The sequence below is a fragment of the Mesoplodon bidens genome (assembly GCF_964165515.1).
Source record: "Mesoplodon bidens genome assembly, chromosome: 20".
NCBI lineage: Eukaryota > Metazoa > Chordata > Mammalia > Artiodactyla > Ziphiidae > Mesoplodon > Mesoplodon bidens.
In genome coordinates this window covers 24,061,374-24,075,386 of record NC_138181.1, presented here as the reverse complement: position 1 = coordinate 24,075,386, position 14,013 = coordinate 24,061,374, and the positions used below count along the sequence as shown (strand labels likewise).

Below are 14,013 nucleotides of genomic sequence, written 5' to 3'. Positions count from 1 at the left end.
GCTAATTCTAGACGATCCGACAGTAGAACTTTAAATTCAAAATCTACATACTTTAAGATGCAAATAAAATAATTTTCTAAAAACAAGCAGTATGGTAATATACAACTCTTATGCTAAAGATAAAGTGCAAAATGTCAACAGATTTATAGAAAGTCTGGGTAAAGCTTTTCCGTTAATATCCAACCTTAAGCCAAGTAGTACTGTCCTTGTAGTATAAGCATATAATAACATGTGACTGTCATGAAGCCAATTGAGTTATCTTTATAAAGAGGGAAATGAATCACAGAAGTACTTGTCAACTAGAACCAGCCAAGTATGAGCTGCGAAAAATCATGCACTTCATTCATATCAGCGGAAATCTGGGGGGTGGGGGGCAACCAATCTTGGCCCTCAGCCACACTCATATTAATGCAAGGGACTATGCTGGTTATACTTCCTAAAGAAAGGTCTGAGAAGCATGAATAAGGAGAAAAGGAAATAATGTGGAAAGCGGTGAGAAAAGAAACATATTAAATAAAAAGACCACCAGCATGTAGACATTTTAGAAGTAAAAGGTTTTCTTACTTATCACAGACGGAACAGTGATGGCAGCGATCTGGTTTTATAAGTTGGCATCTGTCACAGTAGCGGATTGCTATGAACAAAGAGTTCCACTTAGCCTTAGATTTAACAGTGAATTGAATACACACTTAAATAGCTTTTAATCATCTATCCAAATTTAAATTCTAAAAAGCATAATAAATTTAAATTCGGTAAATATGACATACCCGACTGCGTAAATACAAAAATGGAATGATTTGCCTATAGCCTCAGTTCTCTGGAGAGGTTTCCCAAAAATAGAAAATCTTTGGGGGAAATGTTTCTAAGGCACGCTCAACTATAAGTATACTACAGAATTATAAAGCAGTCACAGTAAGATTCACAAAGGGTGCAACCATGTCCATTTCTATCAAAGTAAACAGAATGTCTCCCTCCACTAAATCAATTCATTTCCAGTACCCTGCCAGGATAACTAGGGGAGGATACAACCACATTCTAGAAGTTTTTTGAGAAAACACATTTCAGAAATTTGTGAATAAACTCAATTGGTTGCTTGAATTGGGAAAGCACTCACACCTTTTCTGCTGGGTGAGATACAAGATTAGAAGTGAGTATTGCAAGAGGTATTTCCAATAGAGAATTTTAATTCTTGTGACTGAAGTCCTGACCCTTCCTCCTCTAATACGGATATCAGAGACAATTATGGAGGACTGATCTGGAGAGGCTCCTCCAGGACACAGGCATCTGACAGGATGCACTCAGTCTGCCAAAATTACAGGAGATCAGTTAAGTGGGCAGTCCAGTAGGACCAGCAAAACCAATACTAATGAACTTAAAATTTGGAAAAAATACTTGCAACAAGCAGTTACCAAGATTATATTAGCTAATACTATAATCTCTAAAAAACAGAAATGGTTGTTATAAACTAAGAATAAAATGAGGTTTAATTTGAAGACAACGAGGCCTAGATGGAGTTGTTTTCAATATTGAAATAATTCCTTAATCATCCCCTTATAACTTTCTTTTTCAGAAATTCCAGAGATGGATGGCATGGCCTGCTCATCTCCTGAATGAAGGAGCCTCACAGGTACATCCCAAGTGAAGCTCTAAGGTATCACTGGCTCATGCGAAGTATCAAAGTGTGAGGCGGTGTTGTCCAGAAGGAATATAATGTGAGCCACATGAGTACTTTTAAATTCTCTAGGAGCTACGTTAAAAGAAGTAAAAAGAAACAGGGGAAATTAATTTTAATGATATATTTTATTTCACCTAATATATCCAAAATATTATTTCAACATATAATTAATATAAAATATTACTGACATACTTTACTTGTTTTTATACCAAGCCTTTGAAACCTGTTATGTGTTTTACACTTACGGTCACACTTTAAGTTGTCAGTAATCACAACATAAAGACTAGTGGTTACCATACTGGGCAGCATGGGTCTAAAGTCACAGAATTTCCAGGTGAGTTTTGGTGGGCAATGCTAGATTCTCTCCAAGTGGTGATTATCTCTAAAGTACACTGGGGTAAAAAAACCTTTCAAATTAAAGTGGGCAATAACTCACAAGAAATCAAAACAATGTAGAAAAAGGTTTTGTTTACTGTCTTTTAGAAACAGAAATTTAGTCTTATAATAAAAAAACACTCCACATGTGCCATATTATATTCAACTAAAATCATCCCACTGGAATTTTAAATGAGCCATCTAGTTATCACTTAAAAAGTCTTAACAGCGGAGGGGGCATTTTATTTTAACTGTCTTGCTTGAATTTTTTGAGAATTTATTCATGTATTGTGTGATTTAAAACTTTTTTGCTACATGTTGAAAAGGAAACATTACCAACATCTGTGTGCAAAATGATACACTAATTACCTCACTTCTAATGGTTACCTTCCTTGTCAAAAAGTCTACAAATAGTTTTTTGTAGGAAAGGATCGATAGCAAGGGAGAGCTAAAAAAGCAAATAGTCCTCATTAATAAAAATAAAAATAAATAATAATATGATAGAGTCTGGAGAACCCGGTAAGAAAGCAGGAGATGGCTGGATCAGAAGAAAGCACAGGACAAACAGAAGTGAGATGAGGAGACTTAATACCTGCCTCACTACACCCTACACCCAAGTCCGTATATGGTTGGATTTGTTCTCTGTGTACAGCAGTCAGTGTATAGGCAGCTGGTATTTTTCTCTTTTAGGTTTGGAGGAAGGACTGTGGATTTAGAATGAATAGGAAAACCCCAAATTATATTGCCATCTACTTTCTTCAGTTCTCTTAAGACGTATAAAGTGTGTGAACATCAACAGAGCCTTTCAGCTGCTTTAGTCCATGGCTTTTCGCAGGGTGAAGAAGGAAGTTATCCAAACAACCCAAGGGTCTTGGCTGGGGATGGGGTGAGAAGGACCCTGCTCACATTCCTGCCTTGGGGGTACTGTGGCTGCTCCACTGGACGTCCTTTCTGCATCATGATTACCTTTACGTTCCACATGCTCCAGAAGGAGACCAATCACACCAGCATTATTATCTATTATACTTTCTGTAATGTGAGTCAGTGACTCTAGTCTGTTAATATTGATTTTAGCATGCATCCAGAATTTTTGCACTAAAAATAGAAAGACTGTATCAGGAAGTTCAGGTTCTGCTCCAGACTGTCGCAGATATTGAGAAACATAAGTTCATCCCAGGAGACAGGCATACAAGCGATGACAGCCTCACCAGTACATAACCCACACAAGGAGATAACTTACAAATCCAAAGGAGAGTTGTTATTAACGAATAGCAATACTTTATCCTGGTATGACTTATACTTCCCTCCTTGGTCTTAATGTGGTGTAGCAAGGGGTCTAGTAGAAAAAGCACTTCACTAGGAATGAGGAGATGAGAGTTTTGCACCTGATACTGTCGCCGCCATTAACTAGTTTTGGCAACTTGTGTAGTAACTTATTTTTAGGGGGCTTAAATTTCCTCAATACTAGTTTAGGCTTATACAGGGTAAACATATGTAAACATACATAAGCACATCGCTCTCTCTATGGGATCGAACCAGTGGCATAATATTAAATCAGGGGATGACCACTTGCTCATTGAGAAACAGTAAAAACAACAGGAAAAAAATCAAGTGTGAAGCTTAGCGTTATATTCAACTATGACTCTAAAGTGAGTTAGAAACAAATATAAATAATATAAAAATATTAACGAGGTATTTTACAGTCCTTTTTTCATACCAAGCCTTGGAAACTAGTTGTGTGTTCTACACTTAAAGCACATCTCAATTTGGACTAGCCACGTTTTAAGTGCTCAACAACCACATGGGGCTAGTGGCCACTGAAAGGGACAGGATACATCTAAAGTCAGAGAGTTTCTTTCTGGGTGAGCCTCTGTGGGCAAGTACCAGTAGTCCATGTGTGTCAGTTTTTAAGACAATTCTTTAATTAGATAGCTGTTAAATTACCTTAAAAATCTTAGTCCAAGTAAATGAGATTTATTGAGTTGCTTTTGTAAAAAAAAAAAAAACATAAATTTTAAAGATAAAGAAATTTTATCAATATCCGAATTAAGTTTTGTATAATTTACATACTAAATTTTAAATTTATGTAAGATTATCAATGTTATGTTCATAACAGATACTGCTCTTTTGAATTAAATAAGAATAGGAATTAAAACTTTAAAAATGAACGCAACTACAAATCAAGTTTCAGCAGTTCTAACATCTTCACTGAGTCACACCTAGGAAGGCAGAATAGAAGTAAAGTCAGTTCTGACTTGGTTGAGATCTCTGTGCCATAGCATTACTCATGTTTCCATTCTGTTTTATGGGACTGAACAGGAGAGATTTAATAATAATCCGAGCTGAAGCACAATGTGTTTCAATGAGTGCTTGACAGTTTCAAGTATAGATATGCTTTCTAACCATCACCACAACCCATCCTGACAAAGCACTCGTTATCCTCTACCTCCAGACATGGTCCTGGTGTAGATGGGAAGGTCTCTGGCTGCTCGCCTAAGAACTTCCTGATGGGCTTCTCCTCTTGGCTCTCTCTCTAGCAATTCTTTTTCTGCATAAGAGAGATGGAACTGTGGAAGAAATTTAAATCTTAATCAGTGTTCTCAAAGAAATGATAACATATTTATCTACTATACCCACAAAGAGGCATTTATAAAATATTAACAGTATATAGCATATAAATTCAGAGGTAATAGATTTAAAATCTGGGCAAGTCTGTTAATCTCATGGATCATTAGTTTATAAATCTAAAAAAAGGGAAGAATAATAATACCTACTTCCTCAGATGTTTGTGAAACTCAAGAGAAATAAGGTACATAAAAGTGCTTTATAAACTGTAGAGTTCTATCCAAATATTAGTTACATTAATAGATGAAATGGCAAAATAAACAAGTTTGGTTCAATGGATGCATTTTTCAATTGGTTATAATTAAAAACAAAAATAGAAACAAATACATCAAGCATGTATTCTCATCTAAGTGAGTTTTAACTTAGGGATAATCATTACATGAATTCTCTAGCACTCAGAAGAACTAGTCATTGATTTTACTTCTTATACTGCCAATTGGGCCCAACCAATTTACAAAAATACTTATTTGAGTAAAATGAAAATTTGTTTGGGCTCCAACTTGATAATCCCAAAAAAATGGTTTTAAAAGTCTATTTGAACTCCTATAAATGTACTCCAGGAGACATGTACAAGGGTATTCACAGCACCACTGTTTAAAATGTAAAAAACTAAACACAACCCAAATGTCCATCAAAAGGGGAATAGATAAATAAATTGGAGTATGATCTATCCAAATAATTGAATCCTATATGGCACTTAACATTTAATGAACTACAGCTGTGTACAACCAAGACTCTCAACCTATTGATGAACAGATATATAAAATAAACTACTATATATTATTATGGTTAGGGATATGTAGATATGATAAAATTATTTTAAAAACAAGGAAATGATTAACACAAAACTCAGGATAGCTGTTACTTCTTGAGAAATGTAGGGAAATACAACATAGAAGTACACAGAAGATACTTCAAATATAAATAATGCTTCTATTTGGTTGGGTGATTGTTTAGGTGTTTTCATTTTTTTTGTGTTTTCATTTTATTATTCTTTAAACTGTGCCTTATATACGGTTTTTGAATGTAAAGACATATTTTACAACTTTTTAAAAGTTTTTAAAAAGTGATTTGAGTATGTCAATGAAGGAGAGAAAAACAATTTGATGAAAATGAGGTCATGATATTTGAACCTAAATCATTACCTTCAGAGAAATAAAAATTAAAAATCTTTGTTTAGAGGTTGATAATTCTACTGAGGTTATTTTAAAATTAGAAACAAATCTTCAGGGCTTTCCTGATGGCGCAGTGGTTAAGAATCCACCTGCCAATGCAGGGGACACGGGTTTGAGCCCTGGTCCGGGAAGATCCCACATGCCGCAGAGCAACTAAGCCCGTGAGCCACAACTACTGAGCCTGCACTCTAGAGCCCGCGAGCCACAACTACTGAGCCCACGTGCCACAACTACTGAAGCCCGTGTGCCTAGAGCCCGTGCTCCACAACAAGAGAAGCCACCACAATGAGAAGCCCACGCATGGCAATGAAGAGTAGCCCCCGCTCACCACAACTAGAGAAAGCCCGCGCGCAGCAACGAAGACCCAACACAGCCAAAAATAAAAACAAATAAATAAATTAAAAGAAACAAATCTTCAGCTTCTAAATGTAAATAATTTTAAGGTACTATAATATTCACAAATGCATGATTTTTAATATAGTTGTAAAATTTCAGGCTCATTAAGGTAAAGAAAATAAAAATAAGTTTTCTCTAAGTAGAAATTGACATAATATGAATTATTCTAAATTAGTATATCCAATTTACTTACATTAAATTAGTAGGTATGTTACACTTAGGCCCCTTAAGAGTTTGTGAAAGCTATTTGAAAAAAAGTATTCTCCACATTAAATATTCCTCCTGCAAGATGCTCACAGCATTTGCTTACTATTAATTTCATAGTGTTTCAAATTACACTTTAACCAGTCCTTTTTCAAATGAATACGAATAACAAATAAATGAAGGCCACATTTATAAAGCCTTGGTGTATTCGTTCTATCAGATGCTCTTCACTCGCTTGCTACCTTAAATCTCAGTTTATAAAATGAAATATATTTACACAATTTTCCGGATTGCATGACTATATACATGAGGGCAGTGAGTGGCAGTGAGCAGTGGTGAGTCTCAAACCCAGAAAAAAAGGACCTTGCAGCCTGATCCTAGAGTCTGGGGCAGGAGTAGCAGCCGATTAAATACCTAAGAGTCAAAGAAAAGTTTGGGAACCACATTTCCAACAGGTGGAAAACTATCTCCCAATTGGATTGTGTATTCCTAGAATCTATTCCATTGTTTTCAGAGTTACTCTGAAAAAGCAGTTCACTGGGAAGCAGAGGCAATGAGAAAGCTATCACCATTCAGGTCTCACTAACAGAATTAAAGACCTAACAAAGAAAAATTCAAATTGTTTATTGACGCATCATATGCAATCATATTGGTTTATCAGAGGATTTGCCAGATTTTCTTTCTTCCTTAAAAATTCAAGGTTGGGCACCATGCACCTGTTGATGACACTACTTTAAAATTTGAAACATGCTATTATTCATTGTTTTTAAAAAAAGAAAACACTGACAAACAGGTAAGTGTACTGATGGTCTTTATAGAACTGTTTATCTTGTTTGGAAATATTTGAGTGGTAGAAAATGTATAACATCAAATGATGCTGTAATTCTGTAGTAGTCAAGAAAAGGTAGGGTCGATCTAGAGAAAGTATCTATGAACTTTGTACATGTTGATTCCTCTGCCTAGAACATTATTCCTTACACTTTCTGGGTGGCTCCTTCTCATTTTGCAGGTTTCAGCTTAAATGTCATCTTCTCAAAGAACTTCTACGACTGCCTTACTAGGGTAGGGACCCTGATCATTCTGCTCCTTCCCCTTGCCATACTCTCCATCAGGTCCATGTGTGATTTCTTTGTGCTACACACCATAATTCGAAATTATTTTGTTGGTTCATTTGTCCTTTGTCTATCTCTTCCACAAGCATGTAACCCCACAAGGGGATCAAGCTTAGCACAGAGTAAAGCCCTCTGCTAGAACTGTGGAATGGACAAAGGAACAAGTACCAGGAAGCCTAAGTCAGAGCCCTGAATATCAAAGCAAAAGTGATTTTGTATCCGAATCTCTAACTTTCCATTGTCAGAACCATCAGTCCCATAATTCAGGCAGATATATCTCCCTTGCCCATTTCTAAAAGTAATTTAAAACCTAGCATTGAAAATCAGTTTCGTAAAAGACTTTATACTCAAAAGGAATAAAGCCATCGACATTTTATGACATTTTCTACAGAGTTCTGGATCCTTTTAACTTTAGAGGTAAGTTCTAGTGAATGATAATGGAAGAGTCCTTAGTATGTTTAATACTTTTATAAATAAATAAACATAACACACTGCAACCATCAGGTCCTAAAAACCAAATAAATGTTGGTGGAATTGTTATTTATGTAAGATGGATGTCGAAAGTATCTAGTTCTATCTTGGAATGCACCAAATATGCAGTCCTCTCCCCCTCAGAACACTTTTATGTACAAACGCACATCATAGATCTGAGGAAAGATGACATTTGTAGAGATCTGAAGGAATGAGAGATCACCTGGGGTGAAAAAGATAATATACCTGACCTCCAATCTTCCAGATTGCAGCAGTCCTTTGGTCAGTAATGCAAGCTGCTTTGTTTTTGTTTAAGTAGTTTTATCAATTTTGATTTATAGAAAAATTGAGAAAATGGTACAAGGTTCCCATCTATTCTCTCATTAACTTACTGATATTCCTAACATCATATATTAGCATGGTACATTTAGGACAATTAATATATCAATATGGATACACTGTTATTAACCAAAGTCCACAGTTTATTCAGATTTCCTTAGTTTTCACTGAGTATCTTTTTTTTCTGTTCCAGGGTCCCATCTAGGAGACCACAGTACATTTATTTTTCACGTTTCCTTAAGTTACTCTTGGCGGAGACAATTTTTCAGATTTTCCTTGTTTTTGTTCAGTTTGACAATTCTGAGTAGTACTGATCAGGTATTTTGTAAGATGCTGCTCTATCGGAACTTTTCTGATGTTTATCTCATGATTAGACTGGGGTTACGGGTTTTGGGGAGGAAGACCACAAAGGCAAAGTGCCATTCTCACCACGTCCCATCAAGGGAACATACTATCAATGTGACTTAGCACTGTTGATGCTGACTTTAATCACCTGGCTGAGGGAGTGTTTTTCAGGTTTCTCCACTGTAAGGTGACTCATTACTTCCCTGTCTTCACCCTGTACTCTTTGGAAGGAACTCACCACATGCAGCCCACATTTAAGGAGTGGAGATTTATTCTTCCCCTTCTTGAGGGCAGGGTATGTACATAAATGATTCGGAATTCTTCTGTAAAAGAGATTTCTCTTTTCTCCCCATTTATGTATTCATTCAATCATTTCTTTGTATCGGTAGACTCAAAGATATTTATTTTATTTATTTACTTATTTATTTTATTATTATTTTTTTTTTCGGTACGCGGGCCTCTCACTTTTGTGGCCTCTCCCGTTGTGGAGCACAGGCTCCGGACGCGCAGGCTCAGCGGCCATGGCTCACGGGCCTAGCCGCTCCGCGGCATGTGGGATCTTCCCGGACTGGGGCACGAACCCGTGTCCCCTGCATCGGCAGGTGGACTCTCAACCACTGCGCCACCAGGGAAGCCCAAAGATATTTATTTTATACTCTGAGTTATAAATGAACACTATTTTATTTATTTTCCTGCTGAAATTGTTCTGGCTTTGGTCACTGGGACATTGTCAACTGGATCCTATGTCCCTTTGATATACCACCCTCAATATACTTTATTTTAGTTTGTGGAGTACCTTTTACTTTTTGGCATAAGACGCTCCAGGCTCATTTTCAAAATATCCTACCCTAGTTCTAGAATCAGCCATTTCTCCAAGGAGCCCTTTGTCCTTTCCTTAGAGAATGATATTAGAAACCAACAGCTGGGATCAAACACAGTTTTCAGATTAAAGGAGAGTATAATTTTAAAAGGGTGCACAAATTAAGAAAAAAGCCAGAATCCAATAATAAACAGAAAACTCAAAGAACTGTATTTCCCTTTTTGCTAGTTGTTTTTGACTTAGGACAAAAATTGAAATATAACCTCACTAGTATCTAAAATGTCCAAATTAAAACGTAGAAATTTTTTTCCCTATTATATTCACAATAGTTTTCTTAAGAGCAGCAATGCAGTGCCAAGGTTCTGATAAGAACTGGTGGCTTTAGAAATTGCTGTAATTATTCTGGGAAACAATTTGGCAAGTGACTTAAGTTTCCTTCGTCTAGTAATTCTACTTCTGAGAATTTATATTAAGAAAAATAACCCAAAATATGGGTAAAGCTCTATGAACAAACACTTTAACAACGCTGTTTACAACATGAAAAGTTGGGATTGGACTAAAAATCTAGTGTTTCAGTGAGAATATCATGTTGTTAATAAAAATGACAATAAAACAAGGAAGAACTATTACATGAAAAAAATTGGAATATGTGTGCTCTGAATACCACTAGGAAAAATAACCAGAAAGAAATTCAGAATGTAAACTGGCTGAATTAGTGTGGTGGGATTTTTTTTTTCTTTTTCTTTCTGCCTACTCTTCATTTTCAAAATATAATTCCAAAATATAATTTCAAAATATAATAATAAAATATAATTTTCTATTACTTTAATATCGGGAGAAAATGTTATGAATTGAAAGATTATATTCACTGAACAGTGACAAGAAAATATTTACATTATTTTCTTACATTATCTCTTCTCCTACTTTTTTAGTCCCATTTTCCAAAGATTTTTAGCACTTAAGAGCACCTTATTGTCAGTTGAAGTCCAAGACCCTCATTTTACAAGTGAGGGGGGTCTCTGGCTGCAAATCAGTTAGAAGATTAAGCCCAAGATCTTGCATTTTATTAATGGAATAACCCAAGATTCTTAACCAGCAAGCAAGGGCTCTTTCTTTCATGACAATGGTCTCCAAACTCTTTTTTTTTTCTTTTTTTGCAGTACGCGGGCCTCTCACTGTTGCGGCCCCTCCCGTTGCGGAGCACAGGGATGCGCAGGCTCAGCAGCCATGGCTCACGGGCCCAGCCGCTCCGTGGCATGTGGGATCCTCCTGGACCGGGGCACAAACCCGTGTCCCCTGCATCGGCAGGCGGACCCCCAACCACTGCGCCACCAGGGAGGCACTCTCCAAACTCTTTTGATAATGTACCCCTACCAGTAAAAAATAATTTGAGACTGCACTGCCAATACATGCATATTTACTTATTTATAGATGTGCTATTAGCTAATATAGTATGTATCTTATATAAGACACTTTAAAAAAGGAGAAACATAAAAGAACAGCGTATATATACAAGTTTGGCTATTTTTTTCCTCCATGCGCCAACTGACGTCCTGGCACACGTCCCCTCCACAGCCCCCGATGTGGGGTCCACTCTTCATGCTAGAGCGTGGTGTAGTGACAAGAGTGCAGCCTCCATGGTCAAAAGGACTTTGCTTTGAATGTTATCAGCTCTGCCACATACTAGTGCTTCATGCCTTAGGATAATTAGTTCATGTTCAAGCCTGCTGCTCCATCTGTAAAATGGTAATAAATAATATCCATCTCCTACAGTAATATGAATCAAATACGGTATATGTGTTCTGTACAAAAGTCATCCAACAAGGCCTGGTACCAAACTGTAAATTCACTGTCATCAGCTTCCACTACTCCCTCAATTCCGTGTTTTTTATCATTTCATTTTTCCTCTCTAACTGCTATTTCAAACCTTCTCTGCTCTTCGAAACCTCAGTCAACGTACTTCCCCCATTATTCTTAGTTGTTGATCTCACATATAATTTTACGGAGAAATCAGAAGTCACTTCAGGGCTTCCCTGGTGGTGCAGTGGTTGAGAGTTCGCCTGCCAATGCAGGGGACACGGGTTCGTGCCCCGGTCCGGGAGGATCCCACATGCCGCCTAACGGCTGGGCCTGTGAGCCATGGCCGCTGAGCCTGCGCGTCTGGAGCCTGTGCTCCGCAACGGGAGAGGCCACAGCAGTGAGAGGCCCGCGTGCCGCAAAAAAAAAAAAAAAAGTCACTTCAACTTTCTGCCAAAGCTATAAACACAAACCTGCCTCTACACACATAACTTCTCAACTTCCAGTCATTTAACAAATATTTATTGAGTACCTTTGAAGGGTCAGACACTGCTCAGACACCAGGTACTGGTGATGGATTAGTGAATAAAACAGATACAGTGCATGCTGTTGTACAGCTTATATTCTAGGGATGGTAATAAAAAATGATGATGGTATGAATTACAGCATGATATGCCATGGAGAAAAATACAGCAAGGTAAGCTTTAGAAGGAATGCAGGGATAGGGTTTTGCTATTTTGGAGGAAGTGGTCATGGAATGCCTGAAAGGTACTCTTGAGCAGAGACACAGAGATAGCAAGAAAATGAAGGACCTGGCCATGCAGTTATCTGTGAGAAGAGTGTTCCAGATCAAGGGGTAAGAGCAGCTCTCAAGGCCCCTGAAGGAGACACATGCTTAGTGTATTGACAGAACAGCCAGGAAACCAATGTGACTAAAACAGCATTACAGAGGGTCAGAGAAGTGGTGCGAGGCCAGGCCATGTGCGGCCTGGTAGGTTACAGGAGAGAATTAGGTTTTTACTCTGAGTGAGCTCAGATATGACAGCTAAGTTCTGAGCAGAGGAATAGTAGGAACTGTCTTCTGCTTCGGTTTTATTTCTTTATTTATTTTGCAATACGCGGGCCTCTCGCTGTTGTGGCCTCTCCCATTGCGGAGCACAGGCTCCGGACGCGCAGGCTCAGCGGCCATGGCTCACGGGCCCAGCCGCTCCGCGGCATGTGGGATCTTCCCAGACCGGGGCACGAACCCGTGTCCCCTGCATCGGCAGGCGGACTCTCAACCACTGCGCCACCAGGGAAGCCCTGTCTTGTGTTTTGAAAGGATCACTCTGGTACCATGCTGAAAATATACAGAAGAGGGCAAACACAAAAGCGGGGAAACGTGCTGAGAGGGTCCTGGACGTATACCAGCAGGGATGCTGGTGGCTTGGACCACGGTAGGAGCATGGAGGGGCACGAGCTAACACTTGGGTGCTCTGAGGGTATGGCCTACAGAATTGGCAGATTGATTGGAGGTGGCATCTGAGAGAAAAAGAGTAGCCAAGGGTGACTCCAGGATTTTGACCTGAACAACTGGAAGGATGGAATTGCCATTACTGAGATGGGAAAAATGTAGGAACAGAAGGATTTGGGGAGCAAGTAGAAAATCAGAAGTTTATTTTCAGGTACTTGGAATTTGAATTTGAAATTCCTATTAGATGCCAAATAGGAAGCTGGAAAGGAGTCTGGAGTTTGGGAGAGAGGATCAGGCTCATGAGTAATTTGAAAGCGATGAGATGGTATATAAAGTCATAATGCAGACAACTAAGAGAAGAGGTCGGAGATTGAACTCTGGGATAATCCAATGCTTTAGAAGTTCAGGAGAGAATGAGGAACCAGCCGAGGAGCCCAAGAAGGAGCTGCCACTATAAATAAAAATAAAATTATTGGGCTTCCCTGGTGGCGCAGTGGTTGAGAGTCCGCCTGCCGATGCAGGGGACGCGGGTTCGTGCCCCGGTCCGGGAAGATCCCACATGCCGCGGAGCGGCTGGGCCCGTGAGCCATGGCCGCTGGGCCTGTGCGTCCGGAGCCTGTGCTCCGCAACGGGAGAGGCCACAACAGTGAGAGGCCCACATACCGCAAAAAAAAAAAATAAAAAAAATAAAAAATAAAATAAAATAAAATTATTTTGATGAGAAAGGAGGGAAGAATATTCTAGAAAGAAAACTATGGCATGGTGTACACAGGAAACCATGTACATAAGAACTACTAGAGTACAAAGTGAGGAGTCAGAAATCTGGACAAGAGTCATCGTTGCCAAACTAGGGAGACTAGCCTTCACCCTGTGGGATGGGCAGGGTCACTGAATAGGCACAAGCAGCAGAGTGGAGGATGGATTTTTGCAGAATTCTCCGAAGGGAATGCAGGCAAGATTGTCAAGGGTGACACCACGGAGAAGACTGCAAGGTCTCAGATGACAGAGATGACCAAGACTCTGAAGTAGGGCAGTGATGGAAAATAAAGAGAAAGGGGCTTGAAGTGAAAAAGAACAATTAGGAAGTGCAAACATTTCCAGGATTTGGATGCTGGCGGAGGCGCAAGGATGCCAAGCTTCTGGCTCGAATGACGACGTGGTTGGCAGTGGCATTAACCCGTAGAAGAAACAGATGAGTCACGGTTTGGGGAAGGAGAGGGTGGTGG

At 38.8% G+C, this 14,013-nt stretch overlaps 1 protein-coding gene across 2 annotated transcripts in view; it reads right to left on the bottom strand.

Moving 5' to 3' along the window:
- The window catches only part of ZDHHC2 (zDHHC palmitoyltransferase 2), a 69,198-nt gene that overhangs the window by 22,837 nt on the left and 32,348 nt on the right, over window positions 1-14,013 (bottom strand). For both annotated transcript variants that reach the window (XM_081220720.1, XM_081220719.1), the window contains exons 4-5: window positions 4,497-4,617; window positions 565-634 (exon numbers count right to left, since the gene is read on the bottom strand). In XM_081220720.1, the coding sequence (XP_081076846.1) occupies window positions 565-634; window positions 4,497-4,617 (191 nt within the window). The remainder of the gene's footprint in view (window positions 1-564; window positions 635-4,496; window positions 4,618-14,013) is intronic.